Source organism: Notothenia rossii (assembly GCF_949606895.1).
Source record: "Notothenia rossii genome assembly, chromosome: 9".
Lineage (NCBI taxonomy): Eukaryota > Metazoa > Chordata > Actinopteri > Perciformes > Nototheniidae > Notothenia > Notothenia rossii.
In genome coordinates this window covers 66,336,941-66,355,295 of record NC_136907.1, presented here as the reverse complement: position 1 = coordinate 66,355,295, position 18,355 = coordinate 66,336,941, and the positions used below count along the sequence as shown (strand labels likewise).

At 39.2% G+C, this 18,355-nt stretch overlaps 3 protein-coding genes across 5 annotated transcripts in view; 2 read left to right on the top strand and 1 right to left on the bottom strand.

Annotated features, from left to right (window-relative positions):
* The first annotated feature begins 13 nt into the window (after positions 1-13).
* Positions 14-1,357, top strand: znf830 (zinc finger protein 830). Its single transcript, XM_079650845.1, has one exon. The coding sequence runs from the start codon at positions 163-165 to the stop codon at positions 1,162-1,164; it is 1,002 nt and encodes a 333-aa protein (XP_079506971.1). The 5' UTR covers positions 14-162; the 3' UTR covers positions 1,165-1,357.
* Positions 1,356-8,414, bottom strand: efcab14 (EF-hand calcium binding domain 14). Its single transcript, XM_079650844.1, has 9 exons — positions 7,720-8,414; positions 6,652-6,800; positions 6,372-6,517; positions 6,050-6,148; positions 5,835-5,942; positions 4,439-4,591; positions 4,230-4,329; positions 4,008-4,139; positions 1,356-2,740 (listed from the first exon to the last, which is right to left on the bottom strand). Exons 1-9 carry the CDS (start codon positions 7,893-7,895, stop codon positions 2,565-2,567), a joined length of 1,239 nt encoding a protein of 412 aa, XP_079506970.1. The 5' UTR covers positions 7,896-8,414; the 3' UTR covers positions 1,356-2,564.
* A 1-nt stretch (position 8,415) lies between these two features.
* adgrl2b.1 (adhesion G protein-coupled receptor L2b, tandem duplicate 1) overlaps positions 8,416-18,355 on the top strand; it is a 121,127-nt gene continuing 111,187 nt past the window's right edge. For all 3 annotated transcript variants that reach the window (XM_079650838.1, XM_079650837.1, XM_079650835.1), the window contains exons 1-3: positions 8,416-8,554; positions 10,001-10,730; positions 16,148-16,231. The gene's annotated coding sequence lies outside the window, so the exon portion shown is untranslated. The remainder of the gene's footprint in view (positions 8,555-10,000; positions 10,731-16,147; positions 16,232-18,355) is intronic.

Below are 18,355 nucleotides of genomic sequence, written 5' to 3'. Positions count from 1 at the left end.
ACATCCCTGCTAGCTTACTGCGAGTGGAAAATATCGCGAGATTTTTCTAAAACACACAGTTTGACGAGAGTTCATGCCGTTGATGTCATCTTAACGAGACGGATTCCCCGCAAAAGCAAGAAGCTAGCTATCTCTAGCTAACAAGCGACGTTGTTTTGAAGAATGGCGTCCTCAAAGAAGGGGAAGAAAGTGATAAATCAGGAGGAACTGCGACGCTTAATGAGGGTAAAACAGAGGCAAACAACGGACAAGAAGCGCGTGGAGTCTCCTTTTGCTAAGTACAACAGTCTCGGGCACCTCAGTTGTTTACTGTGCAATGTGCAGGTGAAGTCCGAGCTACTGTGGCCTGCGCATGTTCTTGGAAAACCACACAAAGAGAAAGTTGCCGAGCTTAAGTCAGGGAAAAGTCAACCAGCGACACCACAGATACAACCGGTGAAGAGAAAAGCACCGGACACCGAGGACGACAGCGGGAAAAAAGCGAAACCTTCATCTTCAGTGCTATCGGATGATGTCTTTAAGAAACCCCACGCACCGGTTTCTATGCAAAAATCTGCAGGACTGAGTCTGTTGGCTGGAGTTTATGATGAAGATGAGATGGAAGAAGATGCTGGAGAGGCAGGAACTTCATCAACTCCCGTTCCCCAAAAGGAAGAATCTGCGGGACTACCTGACGATTTCTTTGACAGCTCCATCCCATCCACACCTGCCGTCTCTCACTCAGGATCCATCCTCAAAGCAGACGGGCAGGAGAAGAGCACAGAGAAGAAGGACAACTCAGCCGAAGCACTGCCAGAGGGCTTCTTCGACGACCCTGTGAGAGATGCTAAAGTGCGTAATGTTGACGCACCCAAAGATCAGATGGACAAGGAGTGGGATGAGTTTCAAAAGGAGATCCGACAGGTGAACACAAAATCTGAAGCCATCGTGGCGGAGGACGACGAGGAGGGTCGCCTGGAAAGGCAGATTGACGAAATTGATGAACAGATGGAGTGTTACAGGAGGGTTGAATTACTAAGAGATAAGCGAGATGTGGTGAAAAGGAATCAGCCGCAAAAGGATGAAAGTATGGAGGTCGATGCCAGCGACGAGGAAGAAGAGGATGAAGAGGTGCTGATGGGGCTTCTGTCCGGGGACTGGAGGGCTAAAGGGGCACTGGCTTAAGTGATAACATTGAGAAAAAAGCCATGTGTGTAAGTCTGTCAGTAATCCAACAATTGTAAATATGTTTGATAAAACAGTGTCACCTCCTTTTTGTATATTTCAAACTGAAATAAATGTGATGCTGTGATGTGAAACATTCGTTTGTAGAAAAGTTCTGTCATTTCATCACTAAAGGAACCAAATGGAAATCAAACTTTTTAACATTGTGTTTATTCATTGGTGCTCACACAAAAACACATTCATAAAATCTCCCCATTTGCAGCAGCATGGACCCAACATGTACAGTATGTCATTATGGTCAAAGCTGTTACATTGTCCTGCAAAAACAAGAAGTCGACTATGTTAAGTTTATAAATAATGTGTTCATGTTACAATATAAGCAACATGCAAAGCACAAGATAATTATTTAAAAAAGAATGTACAATGTTGAGATTAAGACTGTAAAGAAAATGTTACCAACCCCTTCACAACATGATTTGTGAGAATACATTTAAACCATCTTGACAGAGTACAACAATGTTTAAGTATGACCCATTTGTAATGTAAATACACCATTATTAGGCCCATAAAAATGGAATAAAATGAATCAAGTAAAGAGTGATGGTCAGTGCTTCTTATACTACCTGCAAAATACTGTGAGCTAGCTGTCTACTGCAAATTTGAACAAGCAATATCTATGTCAGTTTGTTATTGCTACATATGCCTCACGAGTAACTACTTCAAAACCCTTTATGAAAGTGTTCATAGCCCTTCAAACTTGTTAAACTGAAAGCTACAAAAAAAACTATTGTAGAGATGGACTAAATACAATTAAATTGAAGTAACTAACTGAAAATAGATGAGGAAAAAACACTAAGCAGAAATGGTTGTTAGTTTAGGAAAGAGCGTAGATAATTCATTCTCTTATGCTCAACTGTGTGTTTCAGTTAAATTAGGACCAGGTTCAGGTGAGTTCTAGAAGGTGTTGGTTTTGATGGGTGGGGTAATAGGCTGACCATTACAGCCTCCAGGAAAGCTAAATACACAAAAAAGTTACATCGGGATGGAACAGACTGACAATAAAATTAAAACTGAAAACCGTAAGTCTGAGAATTAACGGTGGAAAACAGGATTCAAAATAATTCTAAACACTTCCCCCGTTTTTATGTAATCCAAGAAATCTTCTAAAATCGAAGCTGAATATACTGTATACAGGTCGTTCATTTAAAAATGTAAGAGTATTGTTCATGAATTAGATTGTGATAAGACAAACCAGGATGTGTGAGAATTGTGTTCCACAATCAGAATGATAAATATACAGTTCACAAAAGTGCAGCAATTACAGAAAAGGGTCAGGAACTTCAAACTACCAGACCCCGCTGGGTATTCAATACTGTTCACTACTGTCAGTGATGATGTGCTCACCAACCTACAGCAGCTCTAAGCTCCATCAGGGAGTACCTCTTGTCTCCGTCATTGTCAAAACACTCCATGGTACGAGTAGTAGTAGATGTTCCAATTATTTCCCTCAGGCTGTGGTAGGTCAATCCGGGCGAATCACGCCCGACGCCTTCCTGCTGGTAGAAGTCCTCCAATTCTGGGAAAAGAATAATATAATATAATAATCAAAAAGAGAGCTCTGCACTCTTGAAATGGCACTTTGCAAAACTGAAAATATTCATAGTACAATGTTATAGCCTTTCTTGCAGAGATTCATTTTACTCATATCATGTCTGTCTGTCTGTCTGTTAAATACGCATCAAGACAGAAAATGAGGGGGAAATGTAGGGATGCATGATGTATTGTTGGGAAATGTATACTACTATGTATTGATCCGACAATGCAATTATAGGCAATCAATTATTAGCCAATAATGAAAGGCCAAATTGCCTATATTAACCCAACTAGAGCAGTACACACAGTTTAGCAAGATGCAATAAGCACCTTTGAAGTTGCATTGTGATATGCAAATAAACACAGAGTAGAAAAAAAGACAAACAATTGCACTCGGCACACTGAGTAGAAACCCAACAAAATATACATTTATAATTAAAGGTGACCTATCATGCAAAATGCACTTTTGTACGTCTTTTATACATGAATATGTGTCCCCGGTGTTCCAGGAAACTCACCAAGTGTCAGAAAACACAACCCTCTCTATTTTTCCTCCATACCCAAATCTCTTAAAAAGGGGCTGCAACGGATCTGATACAGACTGATCCAGATTTGAACACTTCTGTGACGTCACAGAAGTGGTGCTACGGCTATTGGGCCAACTCCACCAATCAGGAGGAGACAGCCACGGACATTGCCCGTTCGAAAGCGCTGGAGACGCTGTAGTATATATGCCAGGCCTGTAGATGGTGCTGTTCTCACAGAATCGGCCCATGAAAAGACAGTGTTAAATTGAGCGAAATGAGGAATGGCTAAAATGCATGATCTGTTTGGTATTTTGAAAAATAAAAAGTATAAATATGCCTTATATAGGTATGGTCCTACACTATATTATTCAAATATAGCATGATAGGTCCACTTTAAGTTGTGTGATGTTTGTTACTAGAATAAATAAATGAACATTTGAAGAGCCAGTTCTTTGATTTTGTTATAGCTCCTTTGCTTGTATGTACGGACTGCAAGTTCACTTTTAATGGGGTTTGCAGAGCATTTCTTAAATTGGAGCACACAAAGTCTTGTTATCACAGTGTGGTTGCCAGGCAACTAGAGGAGACTTCATATATCATAGCCTTATGTTTACTGGATGACGTGGGACTCATTTCGATCCCAGCAAGAAAGCAAATATGTGTATTTAACAAACGTTTTATTTAATAAAAGCTTAGCTATCAAATTGGAGTAGTAGTTTGCACCTTTCAGAGAGCGGATACCATACAGGACCACCCTCCTTGGACATGGTTTCAAAGCCTCTCTCTTAGCACGGTTTGGAGTTAGAAAGCGTGGGCGTCTGCTTGTATGAGGCTCTGTCAGTGGGGTGGACACCTCTGTAAAGAAAAGGGGAAGAAAATGTATTAAACCGGTAACAAGGGGCAAAATAAAGACCCTGTAATAAAGTGATCTATCCTACAGTGTACCTTGCAGGTCCTCAGGTGTTGCTTTGGTTGTAGTAGCTTCTTTAATAACTTCTGTTGTTGGACTTTCACTGGTGATGGCTGCTGCGTCATTCACCTTTGACTGTGAAGCAGATGAAAAGTGCATTGAGTTCTCTTTTACCTTTGAAGTCAGTGATCAACACGCATACTTTTAAATGCAGAAATAAACGTAAAAGTTTCATATTACTCACGCTTTGTTTTGACCCGTTCTCTAACGACAACACTCTCTGCTGAAGCTCTGCGACCGTAGAGAGGAGGATGTGGATCTGCCCATCAGTCTGTGTGTGACGCAGCTCCTCGGTCTTGTTCGCCTCACCTACTGCTTTTCTCAGGTCTGTTATTTCCTATGACAAGAAATATACATGTAAAGGAACATGCAGTTTTGTGGAAGCGGACATTTCTATGTGTTTATGTGAATTGTAGACATCCAGGCCATTCAAAATGGACTATGGACATCACAGTCAGCTAGCAATTCATCACTGACTAAATCGCTGAAAAAGATGTACTTTAGGATTATTATTATTTGCTGATCCTCTTAACCCATCCTATTTTCCTTATGAAAAATAAAGTGGAGAAAACATTCTGCAGTTGTCTCAGATATTTGACCTAGTTTCCCTCAAAAAACTAAAGCATCTAAGATCCCAAAATAGATCGGCACTTGTTTCATGAATTATGAATGGAAACCCAACGCGAGAATCCAAGAAATGACAGGACCTTCTAAGCCCGGCTGCTCTGTCAATGTAAGCCGACAGAAATTGCAAAAACATTTTTGCATGCGTGAGTAAACAAATAAACATTACACGTTAATCTGACAGTGGCAAAGCTCACCGCGGATTCAATTTCTGGAAAAGCGCCACAGTTGGGCAGATCAACTGAAATGTAATCAACAGAAACATTTTGGCCATATGAAGAAAGATTGGCCTCAAAATGGAGTGAGCTGAATATGCACCAAAGCAACATTTCTCAGCATCACATTAGGCACGCCAAGTTACTGAACCAATCCACTTAAGCACAACGCACTGTTAACTTGTTTTCTAAACACTGCTCTCCATACGTTTGAGCATTAATAATAAATGAGAACAGCAGCCGTGAGCTATAATTGAAGTGAGGGTAGAGATGTAATGAAAAAAGACAGGCTGTCAAACAAAATAAGTGAAATCTTTGAATTCGGCTCATGAAAAATACATGTGCACTGCTCATGTGCAAAATACTTGAGCTTGCAGCCCTATTTAGTATTTACAAAAGGAGCACAGCTTCAGAATCCTCTGTGACGTCTGTCATCTGCCCAACACACTGCATAGAGATCTTACGAATGTATGGCACAATTGGAAGAATGAACAGAAAGTCTAGTGGCTATGATTGTTCTACATCTCTTCACAAACAACAGTCATCATTGACTGAACGGTACATATACTGTATATGTTGATCCATTCTGAGATAAAAAACTGATGATTAAATTAGCACAAACTTAATATGTGAGGCTTTTAAAGTATGTAACATTAACTTTGCAAGGCAGGAGAAAATAAGAGATTACATAATAATCTCCAAGTTTAAATAAGGACCTATTTGAAATTAGCTTGAATTTACCATTGCTTTTTTCAACTCTTCATCTTTCTTCTGCTGCTCAAAAGCAGCCTGCATAGTCTTCACATCGTGCTGTACACTTGTTAGTGTGCTGCCAATTGTAGCAACACTCTGGAAAACAAAAAACACACTTCCAGGTCAATCAGTACAACACATAGAATATCCGTTGATAAAGATTCTCAAGCAGATTTCATCCATCAAATTATTTTTGCTTTTACCTTTTGAAGCTCTTCAACTGTAGTGGGAAGGCTGACTAAGTCAGCAGCTGATTTCAAGTCGACCTTTAAATGTTTTACAGCCGAGTCAAGCAAACTGATCTGCAGGAGTACAATTACAAAAAAGATGAAGTTACATCTCTAAGATAGAATTACCAATCTAGTCAATACTTTCATAGAAAACTAAGCCTAGCACAAAGTAAAAAAGTTAATGTTAAGAAAAGATCAGCAACTGACGTATGACAAACACGGTGAGTCTTGATGCTATCCCTTTGTCATGAGCTCCGCTGGCTTTAAAACCTCTGACCGAATAAATAAAACTGACCTTTCTGTTAATTTCTGTGAGGTTGGACCAGAGCTTGCCCAGCCCCTTGTCTCCACTTTCTATGTCGTCAAGCTTTCTCTCCTTGTTTTTCAGGTCCTCATTTAGTTTTGGTATTTCACTTGATGACACTTTCTGGCTGGAGTCCACTGTTACAAAAACAATCAAATAAGTGTTACGTGTTACGGACAAAAGAACATGTAACCGGCATATAACAGGTTTTTATTGTTCAAAGGGCAGTGAGCTTTTTATGACTCGTCATCACGAGGTAACTGTGTCTTACTGCTATGCAGCTTTTCTTTCAGCGAGTCTAGATCTTCCTTCAGAGCAATCTGCATCCATATGAGTCCAGCACAGGCCATAACGCAGGCAGCAAGTATGATGAACAGAAACAAGGGGTAGCACACATTGCAGCACTGCGTGTAGCTTCTTCTGCAAGAGAAGACACATGGTAATGTTAGACATTACAACGGCACAGCATCTTTCATTATTCATGTAGGAGATATTTTAAGAAGGCTGCATTCTGTGTCATGGGAATTATGAGGATTACTGGTAAAAACTGTCGCTTTAAAACACGAGTTGCTACATTCTATATTATTTTCATGCTGAATGTAGCATTGATTGTTTCTAATTTTGATGATATCAAGCTGCCTGGGGAAACAACTTGATATATTCTCAGTGTGCAAGATGGGTCATACTTTGCTTTAACCTGAGCACAGACGAAGAGCAAGTGGATTGATTGGGCCATATTCAAATATTTCTCTCTTCACAGAGTGCAGTATAGGTCATGTGCACCAGGGCAGAGGAAACGTACTTCTTGTCCGGTTAAGGATTTAAGATCTAATGCAATCCTCCTGTATATCCTAGTAAAGAAGAATGGAATACTATGTGCCATAGTGATTTCTATGGTATGTGATCTGTTTGCAATATGTTGGCAACTTTAACAACATTACAAAAATGAATTCCACATAGTTAATGGAAAGTCATGCTAGCTGTTCATGATGCCAATGTTGTTCAATGTTGCCAATATATTTAAATGCTTTACTTAGACTTTGCATTTTAATTGCACATTCCTCTTGCCACTGTTTTTTCTTAAATTAATTTAATTTTTTTGTCTTTTTTTTTTTTCTGTTCGAAATAAAGATAAAAATGTTTTATGTCTCATATATATTTATGTTGCATTGTTGGAGGAGCCTGGGACTTTAGATTTGCATTGCCATAAATACACTGTGGCTACTTTGCATGTGCCAACAAAGCCTTTGAATCTTGAATCATCTTTTGAAAAGTGATGAAAGTTTAATATAACACTCGTACTTTACTACAACAAAACCTTATTAAAGTGATCACTCACTTCCCAAAGTTTGCCCCGCTGCTCAAGTTGTTGAACTCATCGTCGTCTGAGCTGGAGTCGGACTCAGAGTCCGGAGGTTCGGTTCGCAGAAGTCGGTGACCAGACCCCTTTTTGGTCTTCTTTCTCTTGCTGTCCCCTAGCCCGATCAAGGCATTCAGTTCCTTCCTCTTCTTCATCTTCTTCTGAGGCGTCAGTGAACCCACCGAGCCCGATTTAAACCCGACTAAGTCCAACGTGTTGTCCAGCTTGGTGGATGTTGTCGTTTTTGTATCAGCTGAGCTAACTTAAAGTCCTCTTGCTAGCTTGAATTTAAACCACGATAGGTTGCTAACGGATAAACACATCGGACGTTTCCAGTTGTCTTGACTAACAACTAATATACAACATTAATCAACAGCTGATTGGTATCAGGCACCCATAAACCTTCTTCAAAACAACTGTGTCCCCTAGCTACCGGGTTGTCACATACGTTAGCTAAATCGGCTAGCATCTGACACCTTGCTAACTGTAGCTAACAGAAGCTATCGGTACCGTGCTTTCACATCGTCTAAGCGACGTTTGAAAATACGTACCTCGGCGTCTGTTATCTTGGAAGCGCAATAACAAGTCTGTGAGTTGATTGATAAAACCTGTCTATCGTAAAATCTAAATATCCTACACTGTATTTCCAGCGATCCGTCCTGCTGTCTGTATTATTGTGGCAGTGCGTCCAAGTAACCTCTCAGCTGATTGGTGCAGCGACAAACTACAACTTCCGGGTATCAGTTCTGACAGGGAGCCACACAGAGCACAACACTGCCATCACTGATGCTGCACACAGTCAAGAACCATGCAAGTAAGTCGACCTAGCAAGAGTCTGAAAATTGCTTCGATATATTAAGGAGTTACATATTATGAACCAGCTAAATGTATACAAAGTTACTTCTGGGGTGGTCAGTTAGAATGACTACCATTTAAAACAATGCGTTAATATTCTAGATATATACTGATAATTAGTATCAAGCTAAATTCCACTGAGCATGCAGCCAAGAGCTAGTTCCAAACAGTGGCGGGCTCAGGCAGTGTCAGGGGCAGGGGCCAACACTGTATACAAAATAAATGGCATGAGGGGGGCACCAGCATGGATAAAAAAAAAAACACCAGTGCACAAAAAGTATTCTTGCATGTGAGCATATAATGATGCCTGTATAGTATTAGCACTGCAGGGCCAGGACCAGGGCAGCCTAATGACCACAAAGTCAACAACTTTAGGTAGGCATCACACACATGTAACACTAAACACATAAAGTGTATGCTGACTCTTTTAACTGGTGACCTGAATGTGTCATGGTAGTTTGTAGTGATGGCAGCTGTTAAACATAACTTGAAGGTGTCCTCTTCAAAGGCTATGGTTACCAGTCACTGAGTCAGCACAACCTGCTAGGTGCAGATGGCTCCAGATGGGGGAACACACAACATTGTCACCAGATTTCTTTTTGTGGCACTGCATCATGGTTAATCCATTTGAACGCCCCTGTAGATGGCACTGCATCTTGTTTTTCCGCTGGAAGTGCACTTTAGAGGTTTCATTATTGTTTATTATGTACCCATAATGGCCAAGGGAAGGTTATTTTGGTGTTAGGGTTTAATCATGGGGCTAATTTCAAGGTCCATTGAAATCATCTTTATTGTTTTATTCATTTTCATTTTTTATGTATTTAAGGTATTTGTTTTCTGAGGTGCGTGTATTAGTTTACCTACTGTTAGCTGAACAATATTGTGATGATAGGATCTTCAGGATTTATTCTTGCTTACATTGATGATTCTGAGCAAAGAAAATAATGATATAATGAAGTGATTTGATGATTTAATTATAATGAACACAATGCCAGCCGTAATCAGAGCCATTCACAAGAGTGCAAAAAACCCTGATTATTTTGTATGTATTGATCTGGATATTTATATTCTTCATATTGCTTGTTTGTTCAAAACTAAAAATGTTAATCTTACAATTGAAATCCTTGAAAAAAACTTAAATCCTAACAGCAAACGTTTGGTGTTTTTCATTGACCAAACAATGAATCGGTTATTGAAAATTGTGTAAATTCCTGTAAATTCAATGCTATTTGACTTATTGTTGCGTTATTAACTTGCATGTTTTTAGCGTGCATATTTATATATCTACATGTTATCCTCAAGGTCTTTATCATGTTTGTGTGTTAAATTGACATAATCATTTTTAGAAATGCGACCAATTCTATGAAACAGTATTTAATTTTTTCTTTCAATTTCCCTTTTCCAGCAGGGGTCCGGCAGAGATCCAGCTAACCTGGAGCGCTTTTGGGCCGACCCAGCAAGACACATGGGCTGAGTCGATGCAGGGTCTCTGCAGTCTGGCCTTTAGCTCTTTCTCATTGAAAACGGACTCCCACTGACCTGCTTTTGGCTTTGAAAAGATGTTCCTTTATGTGGCTGGCCCCCCACACTACCTCACCACAATACTATTAATAATGACACTGGATGAAAATCTCCACACTGGACCAATTTAAAAACTCACAAAGGAACTGAGATGCTCCTCAGCTTCTCAGTACGACTTTAGTTATTGAGTTGCGCGAGATTGACATCCTACTGCTGATGCTTTATTATCCTCAGAAAAGAATTGCTCAGAGCAATGCATGATGCCGACCACGCAAACACAACGCTAATATTATAGTAGTAAGAAAGGATGTGCTTGCCCTTTTATTGAAGAGCGTTTAACGGCTAAGCTGCTACTGTATTGTTTTGAATTAATTTGCTGTGAATCCAGCTGCGACATGGGTGGGTAGCAGAGCAAAATTCAATCACTGGCTTGTATGCGCTAAGAACACCTGGTGAGGGGACAAGCATCATGCTGAGGGCTTGCATAGATCCCCGCCTGCACTTGGCTGCAACTCAAAGCATCAGAGGTGTTTCATCTCTGCGCTGGAGTCTCCGGGGTTAAGACGGAAAGGATAACGCTTCAACGTATGGATCCTTGCCTCTACAGCCACAAGGTATGGATCTGCAGGCAGTAGAAACCCTCTACTGTTATTACTACAAAACACTTGTTTTTACACTTTGTTCACGGCAGGGTTCTAATATTCTCACTCGAAGTGATTCACACAACTGTCTGACAGGGAGCTGCGTTGGGTGCTGACAGAATGTAAATAGCGTTGGCATCATAGGAAATACTGAATATAATTGACTGCTAATTGAAGGCTTTCATCTGACAAGGCAGACGGTGTGAATACAGATTATCATCAGTTGGAAGCAGGGCGGCTTTTAGAATATCAATTTATCTCACCAGGTGTTTTTTTAATCGTTTATTTAGAATCCTTCAACTATTATTATGTGGGATAACTCAACTAGTAGACATTCAAATTTCATCTTGAAATAAGTGTTTGCTGACAGATGAAATGGGACCCATATGGTGTTTAGAACAGTCACACATGCTTGAACTTGTGAACTTCCTCTACGTCAGCTGCCAATCGATGCTTTGTTAGGAGACAAACAGTTATGTAACAGTGAGGCACAGGCTTTGTTTTGGTATGCTCGGCTTTCATTATTCGTTGTTGACCCTTTTTTGTGTTATTGAAGGATCGCAAAACATTTTTTGATTACAAATTCTATTTCACTAGATTTACTAAAGCAATGCTTGATCTACATTCAAATTGACATCCAGTATAGCAGTTACTATAAGAAATGAAAAAAAATAATTTTAAGTTTATAAAAAATTTGATTTGTGATTTAAAAAAAAAACTCCCATAAAGTAAAGGTTAGTGTATATATAACCCATTCATTCAATTATGTAAATAATATGACGTGACAAAAAGTAATCTAATTTTACACTATCTAGGGAAATAAGCTTTGTTTCACACACAACATTTTTTAGATTTAGCTAATGTATCCAAATACATTTTATCAGAAAGAATTAGAACCGTTGCACGTATGAGTACTAAATACGCAGGCATCACAGCATGGGTAGCTTCAGTGAGAGAGAAAGGTTTGCCTAATGCAGCTGCGTAATTCATGGCAAACAAAAAGGGATCCAAAAACGTTTGTTTCATGACGCTTACTGCCCTAAACTGTTTTTCAGAAATGATGTCCTATAGTAGTGCACTAGGGCAGGGACTTTGCCTCTCTATTAACTCAGTTTCCAAATGTTTTCTTTACAAACTCGGATCTTGATTGTTGCTTATTTGGTCATGAATATTTAATGTCAAAAAGATATATTCCAGATTTGAAGTTTTCAGCAGCTTTAATGCTGCAGTGAGAATACCGCTGCACTGAATTCATTACCATGTTGTTTTTTATTACGCAATGAATATTTATACAGGATGTAAGTGAATAATTTATTTTACTCAAACTCTTTTTCTATATGATTTACCGAACACTTTGGCGCCGGGAGTCTAATCGCATGTCAACAGCTTATCCAGAACATGAGACATCTTTTTTTTTCTGCAGACGAAACTCACATGACAAACGTTCGAGAGTTGTGACATGAGGGAAGAGCGGACCAAAAAAAAAGTTGTCAAAGCTAAGAGTGATGGCTTTGTAGCATTTGAGTAAATCCCATTCCACATGTATCTGTCAGTCAGCCTGGCTGGTGGAGGCCTCTGATAATGTACAGAAGGGAATCAGCAGGGGGCAATGTTCTCACATCAAACAATCACTCACATGCAGCAAAGCCTCAACACTCAGTCAAGGACAGAGGAGCTCTGAATCACTGGCTCGGCTCGGTCTAATGGCTTCAATGCAAGTATCTTTCATATCCAGCACAGCGGACATCATTGATAGTTTTCGTGCTGTTGTATTGACTGCAGCATCCTGTGCAGAGCTCTTATGATTGTAAAGGACTCGTACACCTAAATATTTTACACAGTGCCAGACTCAACATTAGCAACATACATACACAGTCAGCTATGTTTAGGGAGCAAAAATGCATTTGAGATCATGTAGCCATTAATAATTGACTCAATTGTAACATCCATTGAGGGTTGCCTGGAAATATTTTCAGTGTAAAAGCAAAGATGGAGAGGCAGCTGACAGTTTGCAGGTTTCTTCGTATCTCTCTCGCTGTAGAAGTGTCAGTTAAATGCCTTTAAAAGTAGAAGGACATCAGACAGGAACATCATGATTTAGCGATTAATTCTATGTCTACTGCCTGATATCACACTGTGGCGACACTTAACTGTATTGGCCACCACTGCAGTGATACCGAGAAGGTCTAATATAATCTAAAATAGATAAAAGGGAATAGATTAATATATTAAGCAAATGAAAGGGGTGAGAGAGGGAAAAATGAGACGGGGCTCTTTGATGGAATTTTGTTGAAAGTTCAAGCACTATGCGCTATAAATTCCAGAGCCATAAGAGGTTGTTGTTTAGCATAAATGTATTTTACTCAAATCAATCTTGTACTTATATGACCCGTCTTGTTGCTATAAATAAAACAGTTGTACTGATGGATCTCCCAAATTGTGTAATACAGCTGAGTATAGGGCAAAAATATCATGCATTTTGAATTCAATGAAATTTAAGGATTGGTTTCACAGACAGCAAGACAAAGTTCTCTTTTTCAGTGTATTAGACCAGGATTAGTTTAATCCATGTCTATGAAATACGCCCTTCATTTTTCTGTTAATGTCTTCAGTGCACCAAGTTTATCCTTCTTGGTTGGGTTTTGTGTTATTTGCTGAGTAGGAAAAAAAAGACAATTCATTCCACATAATCGTTTTATTTTGGGAATGGTTTCAAGCAAGTTTAGTGATTTGCAGCAGTCAAAAAAGGGCAGTAAAAGAATAATGACAACCGAATAACAATCAAAGAGGCTAACAGAGGAAAAAGATGACATGTTGACGTGAAAAGAAAAACAGGAAACGGAAAACGTTGGCAGGAAGAAGCATAAAGCGTCTGAAGGGGAAAAATCAGTTTTTCAGATTTGATTAAAAGCTATGTGAGTGATTTTAGCAAGAGAGGGCAATTTGATTTTATTGATGGCAGCATGTCTTCAGAGTGACACTCAAAAAGGACAAGAACAATGCTTATTTACCAAAGCTGTTTCAATAAGGTGGAGCAGGACTTTGCTAAGTTTTGTACCTGTTCTTCCAAGAAACCCCTCAGAGTGCATGGTGGGGTAAATTGGCCTAGATTTCCCTCACACAGCGACTATTTCATTAAGAACCTCCAGCTTGCAGCAGACCAGGCTCCTTTTACTGCATTGTACTGTATATGTGACAAGGGCTGATGGGTGTTGTGCTGTGAAACGCAGCTATTGTTTGCTGTTGTTATCAGAGATAGGAAATCTGTAGTTTGTACTACCTGTTGTATTATATTACCAGATGTCTTATGGTAGATTCATATTTCCGCCCACATCTCCTCCCTTACTTAAGTCCTCTTCCTAGAGTTTTTCCTTAAAATCTACTATTAGCGGCTTACATCTGTCTGTTACACACCGAAAAACATCTCCAAGGCAAATATATATTTTTTTCCCTCAAAGACAGGGAGTGAAATGTGACATCCTATCCCACACACTGTAATTTGAAAGATTTATTGGCAGTTGCATAAACTATAGTGTGTGTGTGTGTGTGTGTGTGTGTGTGTGTGTGTGTGTGTGTGTGTGTGTGTGTGTGTGTGTGTGTGTGTGTGTGTGTGTGTGTGTGTGTGTGTGTGTGTGTGTGTGTGTGTGTGTGTGTGTGTGTGTGTGTGTGTGTGTGTGTGTGTGTGTGTGTGTGTGTGTGTGTGTGTGTGTGTGTGGTCTCTTTCAGTGAAGTTGTTTAGTGGGGGCAGAGGTACTCGGATGTTTTATTTAGAATTTAAAGTAATGGAATGTAGTAATACTCCGTTAACTAATAGTCCTGCATTTACTTAAGTAAAAGTACAAAAGTATTTACATCAAAATATGCTTTAAGTGTGAAACTATTATGCAGAATGGCCTCTTTCTGGATCATCTCTATATTATGTTAAAAGAATGACAAATATTGATGCATGACTGTTATCATTCATAAAATGTTGCAGCAAGTAAAGGCTGGGCTAATTTTTATTACACTATAAATGACTGGATAGCTTATCAAATATATAATACAATTATAATCCTGATGTTAACTGCTTGAAAAAAGTGGGCGATATTTAAATTTCTGGAAATATATCTAATTATCCAGATAACATTCACATTTTTAACATGTGACTTAACGTGTGATATTAATTAACTATGTTATTTTACGCATTTTAGTCTAATTATCAATCTTCAATAATTCTACCATCTCCTACAAAAACTGTTTAAGTGTGAGAAATGTAAATATTACACTTGTGATTCATAATTTCTGAATTCTGTCCGTTTCCCGTTTCATTCACAAATACTTTCCACATGTGGGGTTTGAATTAACCGGAACATCTGCTCAGTGTTAATGCAGCCGCACCTGATCGGAGAAATTGAAAGTGTTACAACTTAACCGAGCTAATCATAATCATACATCTAGTTATTGAACGATGTCAGCTTTATTACAGTATTTACTTTTCTATTACTGTAGCTTAGCCAGAAATGATTTAAGAAAACATCAAAATATCCTGCGTAAACCCACATTTTAATATACATTTAAAAATAATGGCAGGATATTTAGAAAAGAGGATTTATTAGTTTTTCAATTGTAGATTTATTTTCAGAACGTTTTGATGAGACATAAAGCAGACATACGTGGTTTCTTTTGTATGTGTAGGAAAAATATATATTTAGAAAAAAAATGATAGATTTATTTTTTGTCTTGGTAATGTTAGAAAAACTCACAAATATGTGTTTGTGAAGAAAACCACACTGACATGTTAAGCTTGTTTCCAGCATCATGCGGTTCCTCTAAATGTTGTAATGCACTGTTATTTGCTAGTTTGTGGTGGTCTCTTTCACTTGATCAATTCCCGCAATAGCCTCCCTCAATCCTGGACATTAATGAGCCGTTTTTTTGCCCTTCGAGCTATTGCTGACTTGAGAGTTTGCTCCTTTTTTTTCAGTTGTCCATTGCATGAAAGACGCAGGGGGGGTGTCTGTTTATAATACACTGGAACCACCATGCTTGGCAGAGACAATCACAGCAGCACCCTCACTGTCGCCTAATTCGGCAAAGCCTGCTTTGTACTGCAAACCGCAGCCATGTGCCTCTGATTTACTGTCTGCAGAAGACATTCATTTTCATGACTGTATACAACCAAACTGTTCTTGATCATTACAAGAAAAAAGAATGTGCCCCAGTTATTAAACAGCTAACTATAATTGTTTTAGAGATAATGTGGAGAAAACACAAGCAGAATTTCTCCTCAGCACTTTGCACGATAAATGAAATGCTCTTCTAACTTAATGTTGAGGTGAAGGCAAGGCTCTTTGTGCTTGGCTGCATTCATCTACTGTCAAGCCGAAGTTGATCTGCAATTCTCTTTGTAGCAGATCCTCTCCCAGCTTCTCCGATCCAGAAGCACGAGGGAGAAACCTCGACGAGGAGCATGAGAGGAAAACCAGCACATTTGGGTATGACTAAAACCTTCAAAGCATTCTTTGCTGCCAGATCTTTTTTGTGATTCAGCCTAGTACAGAATGGAAAAATATATTCTATATTATACGGCAGCATGTGTTATTTGTGTTTCTTCGGACCTTGAGGTTCATGGAGCCCCCGCAAAATGAAGTGGGAGCTTGCAGCAGCTGCCAGACGGCATGTATAGAAACACTACCTCCTCTGATGAGGTCGAGAGGAAAGACACATTTTTAAAAGGAGAAAGGAAATAAGAGGATTAGAGCTGATAATGTGTGCGCAACCTCCCACTAAGACAAGTGTACCCTGTTGAAGAATACCTGTGGCTCGTGTAAGGACTGTTTACAATGGTTTCATAGACAGTCACAAGACACAAGAGGTGCATTTTGATTGGTTGCTGGAGGTTATGTCGGGGGCAGAGTGCTGAAGGTCAACAAACAGCAGCTATTGAATGGTTTTTTGAAGCACATAATATTGGTTTTAAAATGCACATTTGCTAAACTCCTTTTAATATAACCACCTTATAAGACGTTATTCTTTCTTAATTGCCATTAAATGTGGCCAAACACCTTGGTAGCTTCTAAAGCGCCCTAACAATATTTAAAAGCAATTCAATGACATCGATGCATAGCCAGCGAATGTGAAAAATGATCTTAAACATGTCGTTATCAAGGTAGAATTTGTGTGAATTGAAGTTGTAAATCCCTGGCCTGTGTTGTTCCCCATATGCAAAGGATTTACTTGCAATCTAGTGTTTAGAATTCTTTAAAGCTGGAAAACAAACAAACGTGTTGTGCTCAGGTTTAACTGCGTCCAAATGTTGTAATTGAGCTATTTCATAGACTAAGTGGAGCACGTTTATTTTCCTAAATTGTCCGGACAGAGTGGCCAAATGAAGTGGAAAAATGCCAAACACGAAACTATTCCCACATTTTTCCCTACTATCATATCAAGGTAATAAAATGTTTGATTGATGAAGGCGTTGGCAGAGCAGCGAAAATCGCTCTCTTGCCGCATTTACACACAGTAAATCACTGCCTGCAGAGTGAGTGATTTGGCATTCGTGCCATCTGCAAACATTAATAAGACATAAATAAAGAAAACGAGGCAAAAGTTGATTATAAGTATGTTGGGATTTTCAAGCAGGATGTTTCTGATGAAAGGGTTCCAACATTTTGTAGGAGCTCCCTCTCCAAGCCTCTATCAGCCTCCTAAGTCATATCAGATGTTTGGGCTTTATTGGGACTTGAAATAGTTATTAGCCTGAGCTCCCTCCCTGCTGAGTGTATCTCCTGCGAAATAAAGACCCACACAATGATGGGTTCTGCTTGGCGTGATATCTGTTCCTTCTATTGAATACTTTTATTTCTTTAATTCTAAAACTACGCCTTGTAGATTTATGAGAGGCAGGTGAAGGGTAGTATATATATATATATCTTTTGAAAAGGTTACTATTCTTGAACCTGATTTGAGATGAAAGTATTCAAAGCCAGCCTTATACAACTGGCTGATGAAATATATTCTTGTGTGGATTAAAGAAGAACCTCCATTAGACGATGAACATCACAGCCGCAGTGGCTCTGAATAGAAACCACATCGCCGTAAGAGTCCAGTCTTTTTGCTCAGCCTGTACTGAAAACCTTCAGCAGGGGGGATTACGGGAGAAGGAGGAGCGTTTATGCCGTCCACTGCATGTTTCCTAAATTACACTGTGTGGGTCATTTCCATAGGGGGCAAAAAGTAGGCCTGCGGCGTATCTAATTTGTCTATAAATCCAGCAGAAATGGAGAATCTCCTGCCAAGCAGCATCTCAACTTCCCTCTTTGTCTGACATCCTGTTGCCGGAATTGCAAATCTCTGCCAATATTTGCCGATACTCCATGAAATTAGATGTAAAACCAAAACATGTCATGCTCTAGAAAGATTTTTTTATGGATAGCCAATGTGTGTCTGTTCACAAATCTTGAATTATTCAATTAATAGTTTATTTTGAATGGGAGATGGATATTGAAAACCCATTAAACATGAATTAATTTAGCTATCTTTTTGCTAGTTCTAGTATTGAGCATTGTACTGACATTTCTATACACAACATGGGTAAACATGTATATTTGTTTGCCTTT